This window comes from Castor canadensis, chromosome 14 (assembly GCF_047511655.1).
Source record: "Castor canadensis chromosome 14, mCasCan1.hap1v2, whole genome shotgun sequence".
NCBI classification, from domain to species: domain Eukaryota; kingdom Metazoa; phylum Chordata; class Mammalia; order Rodentia; family Castoridae; genus Castor; species Castor canadensis.
Genome location: NC_133399.1, coordinates 55,964,982 through 55,984,160, shown reverse-complemented (window position 1 = coordinate 55,984,160; position 19,179 = coordinate 55,964,982). Strand labels below are relative to the sequence as shown.

Genomic DNA, 19,179 nt, shown 5'->3' with positions numbered 1-19,179 from the left:
TATATTCTAAGTTCTTAACACAATGTCTGACAAATAACCATTGCTTAGTCCGTATTTGTGTTTGTCATTTGTTTTTACTAAATGAGCATAAGTGTCCCTCAAAATCTTGAGTTTGGGGGTAAAGGGTATGATTTACAAAGACAGAAGTTACTTTTCAGGCTACCAAGAAGTTGTTTTAAGATTTTGGGGGCAATTTCCTAAACATTTCCTGCTTTCAGAAACCAAGACACAGGATTGGACCCATCATTTTTCAGCTTTATGCTAGCCATGACTTTCTAACGTGGGTCCTCACAGAAGGATGGAGAGGTGAGGTCAAGAGTAAAGAGGAGAGTGAGTGATAAGGGAGAACAAGAGAGTTTGCACAACCAGGTGAGAAGTAAAGGATGCTGGGTAATTCCGAAGCTCAGAATGTCAGCTACCTTCCCACCCTCCATTCACCCCCACCATCATATTAGAACAGGACAAAAAGCAATCTGCACCACGAAACTCCTCAGCAGTTATGATTATGACTATGTCTGCTTTTGCTTATTGCCTTTAGATTAGCCAGACAATGTCATAGCATGTTGGAAGAGTTAGGCACCCAGGGACTCATGCAATCTGACCTTCTAATTTGGCAGATAAGGGAACTAAGGCCTACAAACTCACAGAGCTTGAATTAAGATTGAGTCCTTTTGCCTAGAACCATATGTCACTATCTTTGCTGCAAATTTTTGCTTCCTTAATTAGCTAAATTTCCAACACTGCTTGTTATAACAGAAAATGGTAAGTACCACAAGACTGATAGTTGCTGACAAGAACACCATGTGTTTATTAACTACACACCATGCCTTCATTTGTGCTTCATCCAAAGCAGACCGAGAAAAGTTGATGGGGAGCTGATGTTGTAAGGCACAGGCAGGCCATCAGGAGTAGGACAGCAGAAGGAAGAAAGCAGCTTCCTGTGGTGGCAAATGGGACTTTATCTCACTGGGAAAACCTCAGATTTGTCTTCTTGGGGTGAGCCAGCCATTGGGTTAGCTACCCACCCATCCCAACTCGCATCAGAGTTGTTGTGAGGGTTGTTGTGTTCTACAGCAATAGCACCTGGAAGCAAAAGAGCCATGTGGGAAGTTGGGGGTACAAGGAAACTTTCTGTAAGTTGGCCTCTACAACAGTCAAAGGGATCCATATCCACAGACTTCCTACCTACCACTTGCCTGGGCCCCAAGAAGTGCAAAGCTGTAGAAGGCACAATGCCTGACTTCAGATCCCTACAGTTGGGAGAATTCTTGGGGACCATCTGACCAGAAGTCAGCACTTTCTGTAAAGGGCCAGATAGTAAGTGTTTCAAGTTTTGTGTGTGGCATAGTCTCTGTTGGTACAACCAGTTCTGCCTTGATAATGGGAAAGTGGCCATAGGCTATATGTAAACAATTGAGTCTGCCTGTGTTCCATCAAACTTCATTATAGAAATGGGGGAATTTGGCCTTGAGGCCATAGTTTGCTAGCTCCTGATCTAGACAAGTCTATTTATTTTACCATGGAAGAAATGAGACCCACAGGCCTCACCTGACATCTGCTCAGGATTACTGTTAAGGACTTTCTAGTGGTATCAGAGCTGGAAAGATCAAGTCCAAGGCTGACTTTCAGTCAACAGCTTCACCCTATGTCCATCCCCTTCTAGTCTCCTCACAGTCAGGGCTCTTTCTTGGCTCACTTGTCACCTCCTGGACATGCAGGTGAACACTGGAGGAGTAGGGGGCTGCTTCTTTAGAGGGCTTCACATCTTGAAGGGATGTTTTTTCAGGTCTTGTCATCTGCCAAGATATTCCCTGACCTACTCCTTTTCAGGCCCCTCCTGCCTCAGCTGTGCCTGGTCTCTACTTTCTCTGAGTTAAAGTTACCCTGGAAGTAGCCTATAAATGGGTTCAAGGGATTACATGATAAAGACGTACCCACATAAAGCTCAAGCCTTGGGATCCCGTGAAAGTGACAAGTGCATTTCTTATCCAACCTTGTCTTTTTGAATGCCCCATCCATGGCACAAGCTCCTCACCACAGCTGCTTATAAAATACTATGGGAGGACGTCTCTTAGAATAGAACCCCAAGTCCATCCCATGTGTAAAGCCCTGGGGACCCCCAGCTGGCTCCCTTCTCCCACATTTGGCATGTGCATGACTTTAACCCCCTGGTCCAACCTCTCTGGGCTGATCCCATGGGGCCAGCAGGGCTTAGCTGGCCCTGGCATGCCAGGTATGAAGCCAGGTCTATGATGCAGGTTTTATGTCACTGTTTCTCTATTACAACACTTACAACTGAGAGACTCTTTCAGACTCCTAGCCAAGAGGTTAAGTTTAGGAAAAGGAAAGAATTAGGAATAGTATCCTTACTTTTTTATTCCCTTCTTTTTCTACCTGTGGACCTACACATCAGGCAAGAAAACAGACAGAACAGGGTTGTCTCCTCAGACTAAGTGAGCTTAACTCTAGCATAAGGTAATGCCAGGGCACTGAGCAAGTGTCCTGACTTCTCTGATTCCCCTTGTCTTCTCATTTATAAACTTTTCATAATGCTTACCTCCAAACTTCTTAGGCTATTGTAAAATAATATGTCCTCTACAAATGTCTTATCACACCAAGCCTTCCTGCTGCACAAACAGTAGGCAGCCCTTCTTCACCATATGGTTTTGACTCCTGTGTTTACTGTTTTTACCATACCCAAAACTCTTGCCATTCGTGCCAACACACATACACACACACACACACACACACACACACACACCGGTCTCCTTAGTATGCACACAGACACTTATTTCTGACCTCTGCATGGTCATACAACCACAATCTCCCAAGCTCAGAAAGGACAGGGGGTGGTTCCCCACTCAAACAGCAACATCATCAACCCCAAGACCAGGGAGGAGTGCAGACCTGCTTCTTGTGCAGTGACACCAGAAAGACTGGCCCCTGAGCACATTCAGGAGTGTCTGCAAGGAAATGGCAGTAGGCAGAATCCTTACTTCCTTTTCTGAAGTCACTGGAGGTAAATTTGAGATTTTCTATCTTCATGATATCCCAAGAATGTGTGGAAGAGGCTGAGTATGCCTGGAACTTGTTCAGGCCTCATACCAGTGGCTTTTTAGGCTGAAAGTGATTCAGAATTCTTTTCTGGCCTCCAGTGCCTGTATTTCAACCAGGAAGCCACGTAGAACTTACATCTTAACTAATTGGAAGCCTCGGGGAGCAAGAGCTATAGAGGACAGGGCCCTGCAAGAGCCTTTGTCTCTGCTCACACACACACAAGCAGCCTCAGGAAGCCACTTGTGTACAACAGATGGCCTGTGAAAACCTCCTACACATAGATTTTTGTTTTTGTTTTTTGCAGTACTGGGGTTTGAATTTAGGTCCTTATACTTGCTAGGCAGGTCCTCTCCTAGTTAGATCCCCAATCCTTTTAGTTTTAGTTTGTTTTTAATAGGGACTTATGCTTTTGCCCAGGGTAGGCCTCAGACCTCCATCCTCCCTACCTTTGCCTCCCAAGTAAGTGGGATTACAGGTGTGAGCTGCCAGGCCCAGCCTCAGTGCTCAGATTTTATGCACATACTGTGGTGGAGACCTTTGGCTTCTCTCCAGATCTGGTTTCCATCTGTCTACCCTGCCCTCAGTGCCTGGAGAGCAGACCACATGAACTATGATCTGGGTCTCCCAGCCTCTGGTCTCCTGCTGGGTTCAGCCAATGTAAGATGTCTACTTTCTTCCCTCTGTCCCTCCCAAAGGGGTTGTGCAAACTGGCCATTTCCCTCTACCAAAAGGCCTGCCAGGCTGATCCTGTTCTCATCCCTTGTCCTCTGACCACAGTGGTGGGAAAGGCAGCCCAGTGCTAGCCTTCCCTATATGTCCTCACACATTTGTTACAAGTCTCTTTGTTAAAAAACCACTCAAATTACCCAGTGTGCCATCTGCTTATTGCAGAGACCTGACTGACCAAGTATAATGTGTCAAATGAATGTAAGAAGCTGCCTACTCTGTGGATCTCAGGGCCTGGGAGAGAGGACAACCAGCTGATGGCTTGAGCAGGGAATGCTGAACCTGGCCTTCAGGATGGGCTCAAAGAGCCTGGAATAAGGGGAGGAGGAGGCCCCAGATGGAGGCAGGAAGAGGCTGGTGGTTTGTGTGTGGTATGTGGGCTACCAATTTTTTGCGCCAACCTTAACATAGAGGAAGAAGCTCAGGAAATGTAGTTCAGACTCTGTGAAAAGGCCAGACAAACCTGCAGTCCAAACAGGGAAAGAGTCTGTCCCTGACCTACCAGCTGTCACCACAGAACCACATGAGGAAATGAGTCAGGACTGCCCCTAAGAGTGGGATGGAGGGTGCCCACCAAGAAGAGTCATGATGCCTCCCACAGCTGACCCTCCAAGCTCCACAGACACCTGCAAGCCATCAGTGAAAGGCTGAAGTGCTTCCCAGGATCCTGGAGTCCAAGGCAGAGCCTGGCACTACTGACATGTCCTGCCTGGCCTACAGGGCCAGGCCTGAGACCCAGGCAGAGTTAGTGCTGAAGAACCCGGAAGAAACATCATCAGGCCTTAGAGGACAGACCTTCATCATGGTACTTATACTGGGAAAAAAGCTAAATGTTTCAGTCTCCATTGAGCAAGGTACCAAGCCCGTGCTCCTGTCCCCTCCCCCAGTACAAACCCAGATACATGAAGAGGAGAGCACAGCAGACACCCCAAGCTCTCAGAAGCTGGATATCACTTCCACATGGATTACACAGCCCATTTGGCAAACATAACCTTGGATTATTTCAGGGCTATTCAAGTCAGGGCTCTATAAATTAGATGTAAAATTCATACAGGTTTCCTACAGTATATCAAGTCAGCAATCCCTAAAACCAGAGAACAGACAAGAATGTGCCAAAGAGCAAAAGAAGAAAGACATAAAGCCTTTCTAAAGTCTACTGTGGACCCGGAGCCCAAGGATTAGCATGTGCTCAGCCCACAGGTGTTTGGGGAGGCTCTGCTTGGCCTATCAGATGCTGCTGACTTGCTTTAGCCATAGCCTCCTACTGTGTAAACTTCTCTCAAAAGATCATTGAAGAATTAACTGAGAAAAATTTGAATGTGACCTGGAAACAGTTCTTCATATGAATCCACGGGTTGGCCACAGAAAGGCACAAAAGTGCAGAAACAGGCCAGGACTGAAATCCAGAGTTAGGAAGTCATTCATCTCTAACATCTCGCAGTTGGGAAGAGGAAACAAAGCTACCTGCTAAGAGAAGAAGAGGAATCCATACTCTCTCATTGGCTCTTCTTTCTTCAGGGACTTTATGCAGATGTGCTGCCAATGGTGCTATCTCTAGAACCAGGAAAGGACAGGCATTGCACTCAGATATGGGGGAATGCCACCTGTAGCTGACTGCCATTTTATGGAATTGTGAGATGTGTCTAAATCTCCCTCCAGACTAGGATGTGGATGGGAGGCTTTGGGACATATGTGTGCCCAACTGAGAATAAGACTCTTGCTAGGTAACAATCTCAAACCCTAGTGAAGGAGCCACAGCTGGGGCTGTGTGGAATAGCCTAGCTCTTTCACACCAGGGTCGATCTGGGTAAGGCAGGTGGCACAGAGCACCTGATGGTGCTGGAATTGTCATTCCTGTGTCCCACTGGTAGAAACTGTGGTAGCCAGTGTAGGCCCGCCCTTCTCTCCACAGGCTTGCTAGTGGTGGCTTGTGCTGTATGCTCCCCTCAGGGCCATCTTTCTAAAAGGAATCAAAGGTTTGAGGCCTTCAGAAACCCCGTGGTATGGGGAGGAGTTTGGCCAAGGCATGCCCTGTGACCCCGTGACCCCACTGTGGGACCCGTGCTGGAGCTGAAATGACAGGCAGGAGATCACCTTGGGACATCCTCTCCCATCTTGCACCCCAACAGTCAAGTCAGAGACTAAGATCAATATTTTTCTCAAAGTCTGGTTCTTGGGCCACCTGTTTCCAATCACCAAGTTACAAGGTAACTGTACAGATAGATTCCTGGGCCACCCAAGTTGATCAGGTGATTCTAACTTTGAGAACCCTAAGACAAAATAATCAGTAAATTCCTTCCAGACCTAACGATATGGAGCTATGTGGCCAGCTAGCCAGCAACCAACCATCTCTACCACCTCATCTTCCCACCTTCGGAAGGCTCCCTGAGCAGCAGGTTCTGATTAAAATACCACCCATACTTCCTTCATGTCTTAGCCTCCAGCTCTGGCCCTTGTTCAAATCAAATCTCATGGAGTAAACTGTTATCAGTTATTTATACTCGAGTGAGTCTGAGTTTCAGATTATTTGCTAAGGACAGATGTAAGCACAGAGAAAAGCCAAGTGGAAGAGGATGGGGCGGGGATAGAACCAGGGACCTGGAAATGCCTGAGATAAACACTGCCACTTGACAATCTCAACTGTGGCTGGTGCCAGAGGGCAGTCTCCCCAAGTGTGCACATGCTAATGGGACTCACATGTCCTAGTTTAGGAGTTTGTTCCTGACCAGGCTCCTTTTTTGAAGTTTAGTACATCCTGACCAAAGCCCTAAATCCTCCTTCCAGCAGAACTTGTCCTGGAGACTGGTGTTTGTCCAAGACTTTCATGCTCAGAAATAATATTTGTGGAAGGACACAGCCATGGCTCTGAGAAGCTCTGAGTGGCTCTGGAAGCTTCTCTCCCACAGACTGTTTCTGGGTAGCCAGCCCCAGGCCGTCCACAGCCCCATCCATTACAAATGTTTTCACACATCCGGGGAATACACTAGCCCCCTCGGACACTCTGGCAGAAATCAGGAATGGTGGGCAGAGAATTTGCAACACTGTGAATAGCCTCTCTCTGAAAGGATCAGGGCAGGTATCAAAACTGCCATTTCCTGAATTTAGTGCTGTTTATTTCTTTTTTTCAGATGCTCTTTGAGATTACTTGGCCTTCCTTTGCACTACTGTGGCTCTTTAAAAGTTTTTTCAAAGATCCAAGTGCTTTTTTTCTGCATTTATTTCATGATGCCATCTGAGCTCACAAGAACCCAATGAGTCCCCCTGTTTTCAGTCACATCCCCTGTGCCATGCCTCTCTGCTCCCTCCCCCTACTCTACTGGGCTCTCCCCATCCTTTTTCTGATCTGTGAGCAGTGCTCTGGCCCTTTAGGGATCCTCATAGCAGTGTTGCCTCTGATTGTAGAACACAGGATAGACTGAAGCCCTGGTCCCTGCCCCAGAACTCAAGGCTGCTCCTCCTTTAGCCTGCAGAGGACACTGTGCTTATGCCTCTCGTGGAGTGTCTCCATGGTGGCTTGACGACTAAGGCATCTTTGTCCTTGCAGGTAATGTAAATGAGACTCCTTAAGGTGACATGATTGCTCGAGGTCCACTGGGCGCATGAAGAGGCAGGATTCTGAGTCAGGACCTCCTACCCACAGCCCAGGGCTGGGACACCAATACCACTGTGAGACATTGGATCTGAGTTCCCAGATGGTGATGCGGACTTGCAAGTTGAGTAGTGATGTGCTTAAAGCAGTTGTTCCTGGAAGACCATCTGGAATCTGGGTATGAATGAAAGAAAAAGATTGAAAATTGGGTCACATCTAGGGGGCTGTTAGAAGAATCATTTGATTAGGTGACTTGGGGCATATAACCCTCTTCCAGGACAAAGGTATCTTCCCCTTTGTAAGAGAATGGGGTTAGCTTTTCTAAGCTAGTCTCAAACCACCACATTCATAGCCCCTAATGTGCTCAGGCATGGTATAGGAGAAGCTCAATGAATGCTTTTAAGTAAATACGATTTGCTATTGACTGGCTAGCTAGAAACCCAGTGGTTTGTGGAGCCCAGCAGCAGCTCAGACTGCTGTACTTTGAGCAGGTTAGAGTTGCACAATGCTGAGCAGCAGGATTTCATCAGTCCCTCAGCTCCCATGCCTCCAGCTCCAGATTCCCAACAGCAGTGTCTAACCTCAAGGATTTTCCATGGTGCATAGAAGACATGTCCGGACCAGGGCTAATGGAGACAGTGTGTCCTAATGGGGGTGGCCAGGAGTGGGAACTGTTCTGGGCTCCCAGCCTGAAGCAATTACAAAGGGCAGGGCCACTGGGGGCCAGGATGTGCAGCTGGTTAGGAAAGAACATCTCTGATGAGGTCTTAAGGTTTGGCTCGTTTTCTCTCCATTGATTATCTCCTAAAAGACAAAATGGACTTGGCTCAAGGTCAGCCTGTCCACTTATCCCTTCAGCTTGCCAACCTTCTTCTTTTCCCTTTTCTATCTCTGCTATGAAAATAAGACCTTACCTTGAACTGTGCAAAGCTCCCTCACATGCATGATCTCATTTGATCTTCTCAACAATCCTAAGGTCAAGGTATCATTCCCATTTTACAGATAAAAGCCTGAAGCTCAGAGGCTATTACTGTCCATAAAAACAGAACCCATAACTTTCCCCCAAATGTGGTCTTCCTTCAGTTCTCTTCAAACCAATGACTGGATCCACCAACTACCCAGTAATTCATGCCAAAAGTCCAAGAGACAGACAACTGTGACAGTACCTCTTCCCCAACCTTCCTCTCATCAATAAACAAATGACAGAATTTGGCTATTTGGTAATTTGACCCTAAATATTCCCATCCATCTCTACCACTGCACTATCATCTCGGTCACTTTTGTCTCTGCCTAGGGCTGATGAAATGGCCTTGTATCTGGTCTCCAGCACCAATCTTATCCAACATGTCCATTCAACACACCATGTCAAGTGCTATTTCAGTAATGAGAAGTTGTTTACGTCACTCCCTAATTTAAAACTCACAATATCCCCATTATAACTAGCCATAAATAAAAAAGAAAATGTTTCACATGGATCCCAAGCACTTCATTGTTGATTCCACATCCATCTGCTCATTTTTATCTTTATTGTCTCCCTCTCCCTCTCTTCCTCTTTTTCTCCCTCTTTCCTCCTCCACCTTCTTATTGTTCTTCTCATTCTCCTCTTCCTCCTTCTTCTCTCTCTCTCCCTCCTTCTTTCATACTCTCTCTCTCTTTCCCTCCAGCCACATTGACCTTCCTGAATCTCCCAGATAATTTTGGCTTATTCCATTATTATCCATTGCTCTCATATCTCTCCTTCATGAAAGGAGAAAAGTATCACAATTATAATTTATTTATTACTATTTATGTGATTTGAGCAGTTAACTATCAGTACAAAAATGCTATATAACAAATAGCTTTAAAACCCACAAATAACTTTGAAACATCACTCACTCATGTATTTTGGATTGCAAATGGACTAGGTAAGCCAATACTATAGGTGTGCCTGGCATCAGGCTGCAGGTAGCTATGGTTGTGGCTCTATCTCTTCCTGAGGTGTGGGTCACCAAGGGCCAGCCTCTGCTCTACAACATCTCTTGTCCTCATGTAACTTCAGCACGTTCTTTTTTTGTGGTGCAGGAACAGAAGAGGGCAAACATACCTGTAAGGTCTAGGCTCAGAAAAGGTCAAAATCAAAGTCAAAGAGTGGAAAAATAGACCCTATGCTTGTAGCAGGACAAACTTCAAAGTCACATGGCAAAGGACACAGAACTAGGGAAGAAATAAAGTATTAGGGCAAATAGTGATATCTACCATAGTATTTATTTGTTGAATTCCATTTTCCCCTTTAAACTGTAAAATTCATGTGTATACACATTCTATACTGCATAACAAATTACCATAAATTCAGTGACTCAAAACAACAGATATTTATTATGTATGGTTTCTGTGGGTCAGAGCATGACTTAGCTGGATCTTTGTCTCAGTCTCACAAGGCTACAATCAAAATGTTGACTGGGTTATGTTCATATTAGAAGGCTTGACTGGGGAAAGAACCGTTCATCTTGTTTCTGTAGGACTAAGGTTCCTATTTTCTTGCTGTGTGGTGACTAACGGCTGCTTCATCAAATAGAGGTGGATCACAGGACTTCAGTTTGGTGCCACATGACTTTTTCCATAAATTGCTACTGATGGAAGCTATTTGCTTCTGCAAAACCAAAAGGAAATCCAGATCAAGTCTTCCCAGAGTTATTACAAGAGAGATAGTACATCATCTCTGCCATATTGTTTTGACTAGCAGTAATTCAGAGATCCCACCTACACTCATAGGGCCAGGACCCTACAGGTTGTAACATTAGGGAGTCGAGACCATGGGGCCATTAGAATTCTACCCACCTACCACAATGAGGGGAAAGGGTAGATGACATCTGCCGAGCTTATTTTAGTATTCCCACACCTAACAAGATAACTCAAACATCGTTTGTGTTCAATAAATATCTGTTGAAGAATCAATAAATAAAAAAACGTAGACCATAACAGTGGGACAGACGTCAGGCCAAGTCTTCCAACTCTATCTATAAAATCCTTCCATTATCCCTGGCTGATCCCACCCCAACCTCTCAATCCTGTTTTCCTCCTTATCCCTGCCTCTTTAATCATCTGTCTTCATCCCCAATGCCCACTGATTTTTAACTCTGTCATATTGTCTTATCATCTTTATCATTTTCTTCCTCTTTCTATCCCTTCAAAGCATGACTTTTCTTTCTGACTTTCTCCCTTACATCCAGGCCCATTTCCCACACAGTTTGGCTTTATATGTGTCCCAAAGTACTAAGCTCAGAGTACTAAACTCCCTCTAAAGAATGGAAGAAAGAACAAGACACCTTCACTACCAGCAAAAAACAAGCATTCAAACTATAGTTAAAATGAGTGAATAAGTTAAAAACTGAATGGAAAAGACAATTGGGAGAATTTGCATTTTTTAGGATGTGTCTAGTTTTTGAAAGATCTAAACATAGATATATCAAATATGATCAATGAGAGCTGGAGTGGGTCCTGTTGACCTGAGGGAATAGGAATGCAATTCTGTTTCATTTAAACTTCAGGGTGTATGTGTGTGTGACAGTTAGACATCAAGAACACATGCTCAATTCACAAATGTTTGAAAATACAGAGCTCCATTCCTCTGAGTCTCTTAACTTAAAATTCTAATTTTTTATTAGGTTTTGCACAAAATCTGGATGTCACACTCAAAAACTGTTCATGCCCCTTATTCTTACCCTCTCAAAGATGTACATCCTTGGGAAAAATTGTTTTGTTCTTTCTGGAAAGATCTTTCTCATTCATTCTTTCAACCATTACTTATTTAAACATACTGTTTGAATGCTTGCTGTATTTGTTACAATAAAATGACAAAACAATAGTGACTATGAAGACTAATTTTATGTGTCAACATGACAGGCCACAGGATGCCCAGATATCTGGTTAAACATTATTCTGGGTCTTACTGCACTTACTGTGGGGTGTTTTTTGATGAGATTAATGTTTAACTTGGTTGATTAAGTAAAGGAGATTGCTTTCCATAATGTGGGTAGGACTCATTCTATTGAAGGCTCATGAATAAGAGAGGGGGTTCTTCCTTGATGGCCTCTGAATGGGACTCTGGCTCTGCCTGGGTCTTGAACCTGATGGTCTTGGGACTGGCACTGTACTGGCTCTCCTGAGCCCCCAGTTTACCAACTACAGAACTTGAGACTTGAAAACCTGAATAATTACATGAGCCAATTGCTTTTAATAAATCTCTTTCCCTCTCTCTCTCTCTCTCTCTCTCTCTCTATGCATACACCCTTTTGCTTCTGTTTCTGTGGAGAACCATGAATAATCCAGTGCCCTTCTAAGCTTGTGGTGATTCAGAGTTTGGAATGTATGAAATGTGTTAGATGAATGACTGGGTTTGTTAGTCCCATCCTTGGTCAGAGGCAGTGACTCAGCACAGTTGGGCAGGTCAGCACGGTCACAAGTCTGGCCTTGCCCAATCTGCTTGTTCTGCCATCATACTACACACAAAAAAAATCAGGGGTACCTGCAACAGGGCTGGACTAAACTTACTGGGAGTAGGTAGAGTTTTTTGGTGTCCTTTCCTGCTGGGTTTCGTCTCACTAGATTTTCTCTGCATTGGCAACTAAAAACTTTAAGAAACAAGAAAGTTCTGAAAGATAGAAAAGCCTTGAAGATCTAAAGAACCAGCTTCAAGGGTAGATTCCAGTGCCATTAAACATGCATGGACAAAAGACAAATTCTAGGAAGGGGAGTTGTCCTCCAGGCCACATGGAAAGTGGGCTTTGGTCACCAACCTGGCCACTATGAGTGTGGTTCACCCTGAACACAGAGTGGTACACTCAACCTACAGCTCATTTCAATGACCTGATCATATTTAAAAATAGATTCACAAGCTGAGCCATGGGCTCACACTTGTAATCCTAGCCACTTAGGAGGCAAAAATCAGGATTGTGGTTCAAAGTCAGCCTTGGAATGGCCCTAGAATGTTGGGCCTTGAACCAAACACATGACAATAAGGATTTCTAAATTGATCTGAAGCAAAACTCAGGATTTCCCACCTCTGGTTCCACGTCCTATCATTTCCACTTTGAAGATGATTCTCTTTAGTAGAAACAAGGGTTTACTTGGCTCTGTGCTCTCTGAGTCAGAAGGTGGAGTGAAAAAGAGGTAACTTACACTAACAACAGGAGACCTGGGCTCTGATTCAGCTTTGCCAATAACTTGTCAGCATTTGACTTTCATAAAGCACTTAAACTGTCTGGGTCTGTTTCCTTTTCTGCAAAATGAGCACTTCAGACTATGTTCATGAAGATCTGTAAGACTAAGCTATCATAAGGACACCTCAAAATGCAAGGCTTAAATAAATTAGAATTTCACGCCTCTTTCTCATAAAATTGAAAAGGGCCTTAGAGTGGTAGGTCAGCATTACTTAGAAAGATCACCCAGGGCACCAGGCCTGTGTATCACCATGCAACTTCTACTTCTACATCCTCAGCAGCAGAAACAGGGAGAGCCCATTACCCACAATCACATACTTTATTCTGTTTTTGTCCCACTGGCCTGTGAAATAGCCACGTCGCCACAGAGCTGCAAAAAAAAGACAAAATGTTGGGAAATTCCAGTATAATGGGTGGTCTTTCCCCTCTATAGCTAGGAGTAAGGAAAGGGGAAGAGAGCTCTGTTGGTAGAGAATAAAAGAGAAGAACAAAAATGGGGAGATTCTCTCACTGATAAGATGATCAAAAATCCTCTTGGCTCTTAAAACTAGTTTCTTCAGCTATTACACAATCGTTCCTAAGTGCTGGCTTCAACCTGTTGCCTGTCATTTCTTTACTCCAAAGAGTCAATTTGTTGTTTAGTAATTTCACAATTCACAGCTCACTGTGATTTTGACTCTCTCTGACATCCTTCGTGTGGATTGGGCTAGTCATGTGCCTTTTCTTCCTTGTTTATATGACCACTCTCAAAATCTGAGCTCATTAGTATGTTTTATGAGGAGTCATACTGTTTTTTGGGTGCCTTCCTTTTTCCTTTTTATTGCTATTTTTCTGGTTATTGGTTATATTTTCACATGGATCTCTAGGTTATTTTCAGATCCTTTTCCTCTTGATCATCTCCTTTCCTAATGGCTCTGGTTTTTATCTGGCTATATCTAGCATTCTCTTGCTTAAATTTCTTCCAAGATTTCTATACCACACAGAGCTCAGCCCTGGTAGACAGAATCAAAGCCAGGACAGCAGTTCTCTACATCATTTAACCAGCCTTTCCAAAGGTGAAAGAGATGAAGGCAACTCAGCTCTCACAAGGCTTGATTTCCACTGGACTAACTGTTGCCCCATAGCTTCCTTTGTTGTCCAGAGGAAAATTTCAACACTTCACTGCTTCACCATGGCAAGCTCCACTTTTCTCCAACTTTTTGCTGGTGTTTCTCTCTGCTAATCTTAGAGCTCCATGCACTATTTAGCTTTGTCCTGCTTCATTCAACAAACACAGCAAGCCCAGCACTAACTACGCCCTTGATGGCTGTTCTGCTCTTGACCTTTAAACCACCTTCTCCCCTTCTTTGTTCTGGGATTCTGACAGCCCACAAGGACTCTCCCTGTCCAGAGAAGAAAAGGAGCCTTCCCTGGGTGGAAGAAGACAGAGAACAAAGTGTACAGCTAGGGGAAAGAGAGAGGGAGCCAAGAAGAAAGCTGAAAAAGAGCAGAGGCTTGGCTGGAGCCAACACTCTGGGGGCCATGGCTAAGACACTCCTGAGTCCATGAATGATGGCAGCAAAGGAAGTGGGTACAGCCAGCTGGTTAAGCAATTTTAGGAAACAGGAGACTCTGGACTGATGGGTCCTCAAAAATGCCCTTTGAGGCACAGGAAAGAGAAAGGAGATTCAATCATCAAGGTCTAATGAGAAAGGTGCAGCCTGTGGTGAGCAGATGGAGGTGAAAGAATGAGGACCATCATGTGGACATCAGTGTCCAGGGTGTGGGAGAAGGATGCAGCCTGCCTGGGCAGAGTCCATTTGTACATCTCAGGAATGCTGCCTTTTGTGGAGAGGAGACCAGAGAGAGGCCCAAGAAACCTCACTTGATGCTATGATCTATCCTTATCCTGTAAAATTTGTAAAATTATGTTTTCTGGGTGAGCTGAGGAAGCGGGAGAGTGGTGTTGAAACATGAAAGAGAGTCCAAAGGGAGTCATTCCATTTCTCTCCATCAGAGGCTCAGCATGAATAATAACCATGGTAGAACCAAACTTAATGTTACCCTGGTTTGAGTTTTGTTTAGGCTCATAACAAATGTTTGAAACCATTCACGTCAGAACATAGTACTGGAAATACTTCTTATTTCAGATTTAAAACCACCCACAGAATCAGTTCCAGGTTTAGCAGGGGAAGGAGAGAGTCAGGATGGCAATAGTTCAGATTGAATGCAGCCTTCGCCTCTTCAGGAAGAGTAATTGCTTGTCTTACAATGTCTCCCATTAAAATGTTTCTAAGGTTGGATGAGAATGGAGACCACAGCACAGCCTCCTCTGTTACTCAAGAGAAAGAAGAGGCATAACCTCCTGGCCCCTCAGCTGTGATTCCAGCAGACAAGGAGTCTTGTAAATTGCCCAGAGATCCTGGGACATGGGAGAGAGGCTTGCGAGCGTTATGCTCAGAGGGGCTGTCTCCCTAGGCTTTACTACCTTCTCAGACTTCCAGAGTCAGTGAAGCCCAATTTTCCAATACAATAGACCTCCAGAGTCTTCTCAGTTATTCTAGCATTCAAAACTTGGTAGAAGCCCATGATTCAGACTCTGTGTCCTGGGTGCCAAAGATTACCAGGTTTGCCAGAAGTCAAGATAGACACAAAACAATGCAAAACTCCTTCTTGAGCTTTTCTACATCTCCACAGCATTTTCTAGGTAAAATCAAACTAAAGGGTTTTTTTCAAGTTGGTTGCCTTGAAAAGGAAGTGCCTTCTAAAAGGATATCCCATTGTGCCCTTTGCAGGAAACATGGATGAAGGCAAAAAGCTGTCCTAAATGGCGTCTTGGTCATGAGGGCTGGGGGTTATGGGCTGATTGAATGTGAAATTGAAGCCTTTCTTGGGACTTGTAAACAGTATTAATTTATTCCATAAATCTTGGGCAAAAGAAACAACCCATTTCTTAATTTTTCTGGCTCAGCCTCTTACATCAGCTTTAATTCCTCTTGGGTCATAAAACCATCTTGGAGTTCACATAATCCAGAAGACTTGGGGAAGGGCCTTCTGTGTTCAGCACCTTGTGGTCACCACTTTAATGCTTAGTGTGGGGGCTCTGCTGTTCCAGCTATCCTCCCCTCAAGCCAAGAAGGGAGAAGATACTTCCTCTGTACTCCCAGGCCTGTCCGCACTCACTCCATCCTAAATCCTGTACCCTCCAGTCCACTGTATGGAGGTAGAATATAGGCCTGTCCACTCTCAAGTTGCCCAGAACTCTCCATATTTCCACTTCACCTTTCCACTTTCTACCTCTCCCTTGGGCTACAACCTGAAAATCTTTGCTGCTCTGGGATACAATGTTCCTCCCCTACACAAGCCTATATTTGTTTCTTCCCTGGGATGAGGGAAGTCCAGCTCCCAGAAACAGAGCCTTGACTGTCTTTGAGAGGAGGTGGCAACATGGAAGGCTTAGAGCCTGGAAAACATGAGAGAATGAATTCCTACTGTAGGCTGATTATATGGAAGTGCTATACCCTACCCCCCAGGCCCCTAGTGATTTCCCTAACTCTCTGCATGACAGTGAGGAGGGAGAGGGCCAGGTATCCAAGCTGTTTTGTCTTCTGCTCATCACACAAAACACCTGACCAAGTAGGGGCTGTGTGTGGTCTGGACTCCTCTCTCAAGTCCTGTGACCTGCTGTGAGATGGTTGGCTTGAGTTGGTGCTTTGGACTAATTCCTACAAAACCACTTTGGGGCTGGGGGCAGCTCTATCTGGTAAACCTGCATGCCCCTCAGGCATCAGGAACATGGAAGCATTGTCCAGTGCCCCAAGAGATTCACACTTAGCACAGGAGTACCAAGCAAGAAAAATGGGAAGTGTCCTGCCCACACCAGGAACAATTGCCCAGCAATCTGACAAGATGGAAGATGACCCAGCATGCTGGAAGGATGTGGTCCAACTCCGCTGGACCCTGTGGTAGGTCAAGCAAGGCCAAAGCTGAACGTTTCTCCCCTGGGATTGGCTTTTCCTGGAAACCATCTTTTCCAGCTGGGGTAGCTTGCTCAGCTCACTGCAAAGAATGCCTCACATTGTTGAGAGACACAGTTTGCTGTGTCTCTCAACAATGTTGGAAAATGATTTATCTTACCTGGTCCTCTGTTTCCACAGCACTAGAATACCCAGTCCTGCCTAGGGTATGTAGCAGATCACATTAAATCAGATGTATAAAACAGACAAGAACACGACAAGAAGGGGTGGTATTGCAGGACTTAGGCAGGACTTAGGGACCTTCCTCCTCTTCCACATCACATCTTTGCTCCCGAACAAGCCCTATGCAAACACAGACTCTAGGCATCCATAGGAAAGTTAGAAAATTCCAGAAACTTTTCATTTTTGGATACAGAACCAAGTATCTCCTGTTTCAGCTTGACTAGAGAGGACAGATGACCTCTCCCATCTTTCCAAACTCCCAACCACAGTTTCCAGGAGCTGGAAAAAAGAACTGTCTACTTGGATCCGGTCCTGTGATAGATAATTCTGGTCTCCACCCCCCTGGGTGTCACCCAGAGACAGCAGCCCCCTCTCCTTGATGACCCTCAGGAGGCCTTCATGCCTTGCCCACCACATCAGTCATGTTCCCAGCTCTGGGGAGGAGAAGTGGAGAGAAGTGAGTGGCACAAGGGGTCTAGAGGCAGGAGGGGAAGGACTGTGAGCCAAAGTCTCCCTGCCAGAGCACACTTGGACTCTAAAAATAGTTCCATGATGTAAATCCCAAAACAAAGGATTCTTTGGCACCAGGAGTAAAAATTCTCAGTTTGGAATTCTACTGAAAGCTTTGTTACAAATACTTTATAGGACAGAACCCATTAATATTTCCAGCTAATTGCTCCCAGTTTTGTAATCTCTGTGGCAAAAATTCCAACCAGGTTAATTAAAGGGAGTGGCTTTGCTTTTATCAGGGGACCTCCCAAATTCCTATAAACGAAGTCATATTTGATATTCTACCCAGTTCAGAAGCCCATCACTGTGATTTGATCTTAAGTCTATTTACCTCTCAGTTCTCATTGATTCTCCAAACCTGTTGTGTTAGGGGATGACAAGAGAGAATTAGGAAGGGACACAAAGAGAAATGAGCTTTATCAAGGCTGGAAATGAGGCAGAATCTCAGGTAACAAGCATGTTTGGGTGAGTTTGCTTTTGGCTGCATGCAAGATGAGTTGCTGAAAGCTCAGTCCTATGCTTTGTAAATTAGATCAATCAAAATCTCTTCTCTGGCTTTTATTAGTGAATTGTGGGCCCCACAGGGGACAGTCAGGCTCTGTGTTCTCCTACAGGAAGACCCAAGATCACTGTGAGCAGAAACAATGGAAACTGAGAATTCAGAAAATGGCGGCCCATGGCTCTGGCCCAACAGAAGGCTGCCAAAAGAAAATAGCTTCAAATTTGGATCTGTAAGAACCTCCTTAAATGTAGAAAACCTGACTGAAATAAATATGGATCATTTCGTCCCTGTCTCCAGGAAGGGCATGGTGAGTAGAATCTTTAAACAACTGTTCCCCCAATAATCATACAGAGCACTAGGACCAGAGAAAGCAAAGAACACTAACATTTAAAAGCATTCCAGATCTAAGGGAGAAACAGACCTTTCCCACCTATACACAGGTCCAGTGGGAAGTTACCCACAAAAGAACAGAATTAATGTTCATCCTGGTCAAGAACCGTCCTAAAATTAAGTTTCAAAGTCTTTCACATCTTATCTCCTGGTGCTTTTCCTTTGACTTCTTCTTTAATGAATGAATTTTTATGCAATAATTTACTCATACATCAGGAAGGTGTGTTTTGTTTTGTTTTAATAGTGCTGGGGTTTGAGCTCAGGACTTGCACTTGCTAGCAAGTGCTCTACCACTTGAACTACGCTTCTACCCCTTTTTGCCTTGGTTATTTTCTAAGTAGGGCCTCACTTTATGCCTGGGTTAGCCTGGCCATGATCTTCCTATTTATGCTTCTCTATATAGCTGGGATGTCAAGAGTGCACCAGGACACTCAGCTTTTATTCACTGAGATGGGGTTCCATAAACGGGGCTGGCTGGCCTTCAACCATAATCTTCCTGATCTCTGCTTCATGAGAAGCTACGATTATAGGCTTACACCACTGTGCCAGCTATCAAGAAAGATTTGAGGAACTGTCATCCTCCATATTCTGCGCTAGGTGCTCAGTATTCAATGATTTGCAGAGCTGGTAGGAATTCCTGTTCTTGTGGAGCTGACAGGCTAAGAGATTAGTGCCGTAATGAAACAGGCTCTAGGAGGCTCTTTAGAGTCTTCAGTCATGTGGAGACACATGTAAGGATGCAGCACCTAAGAGAAGGCAGGTCCTCACCAGACATTGAACTTGCCAGCACCTTGATCTTGGACTTCCTGGCCTCCAGAACTGTGAGAAATAAGTCTCTGCTATTTATAAGCCACCACTTGATGGTATTTTGCTACCACAGCCTAAATGGACTAAGGCATCCAGGCTGGGGGTACAGTGGATCTTTGGGGGTGGCAGAAGGCACTGTGTTGGGATACGGAAACTTGTTTTGTTTTGGGGGGTCCTGACTTGTTTGGCTTTGTTTTGGAGGATTGGCATCTGAAGATGGTG

General features: G+C 44.8%; 1 protein-coding gene across 1 annotated transcript in view; it reads right to left on the bottom strand.

The window, feature by feature from the left end:
- Window positions 1–7,011: 7,011 nt before the first annotated feature.
- The window catches only part of Sfrp1 (secreted frizzled related protein 1), a 136,675-nt gene continuing 124,507 nt past the window's right edge, over window positions 7,012–19,179 (bottom strand). Inside the window, exon 4 of the mRNA XM_074054611.1 lies at window positions 7,012–7,546. Coding sequence (XP_073910712.1) covers window positions 7,404–7,546 — 143 coding nt within the window. The 3' untranslated portion in view covers window positions 7,012–7,403. The remainder of the gene's footprint in view (window positions 7,547–19,179) is intronic.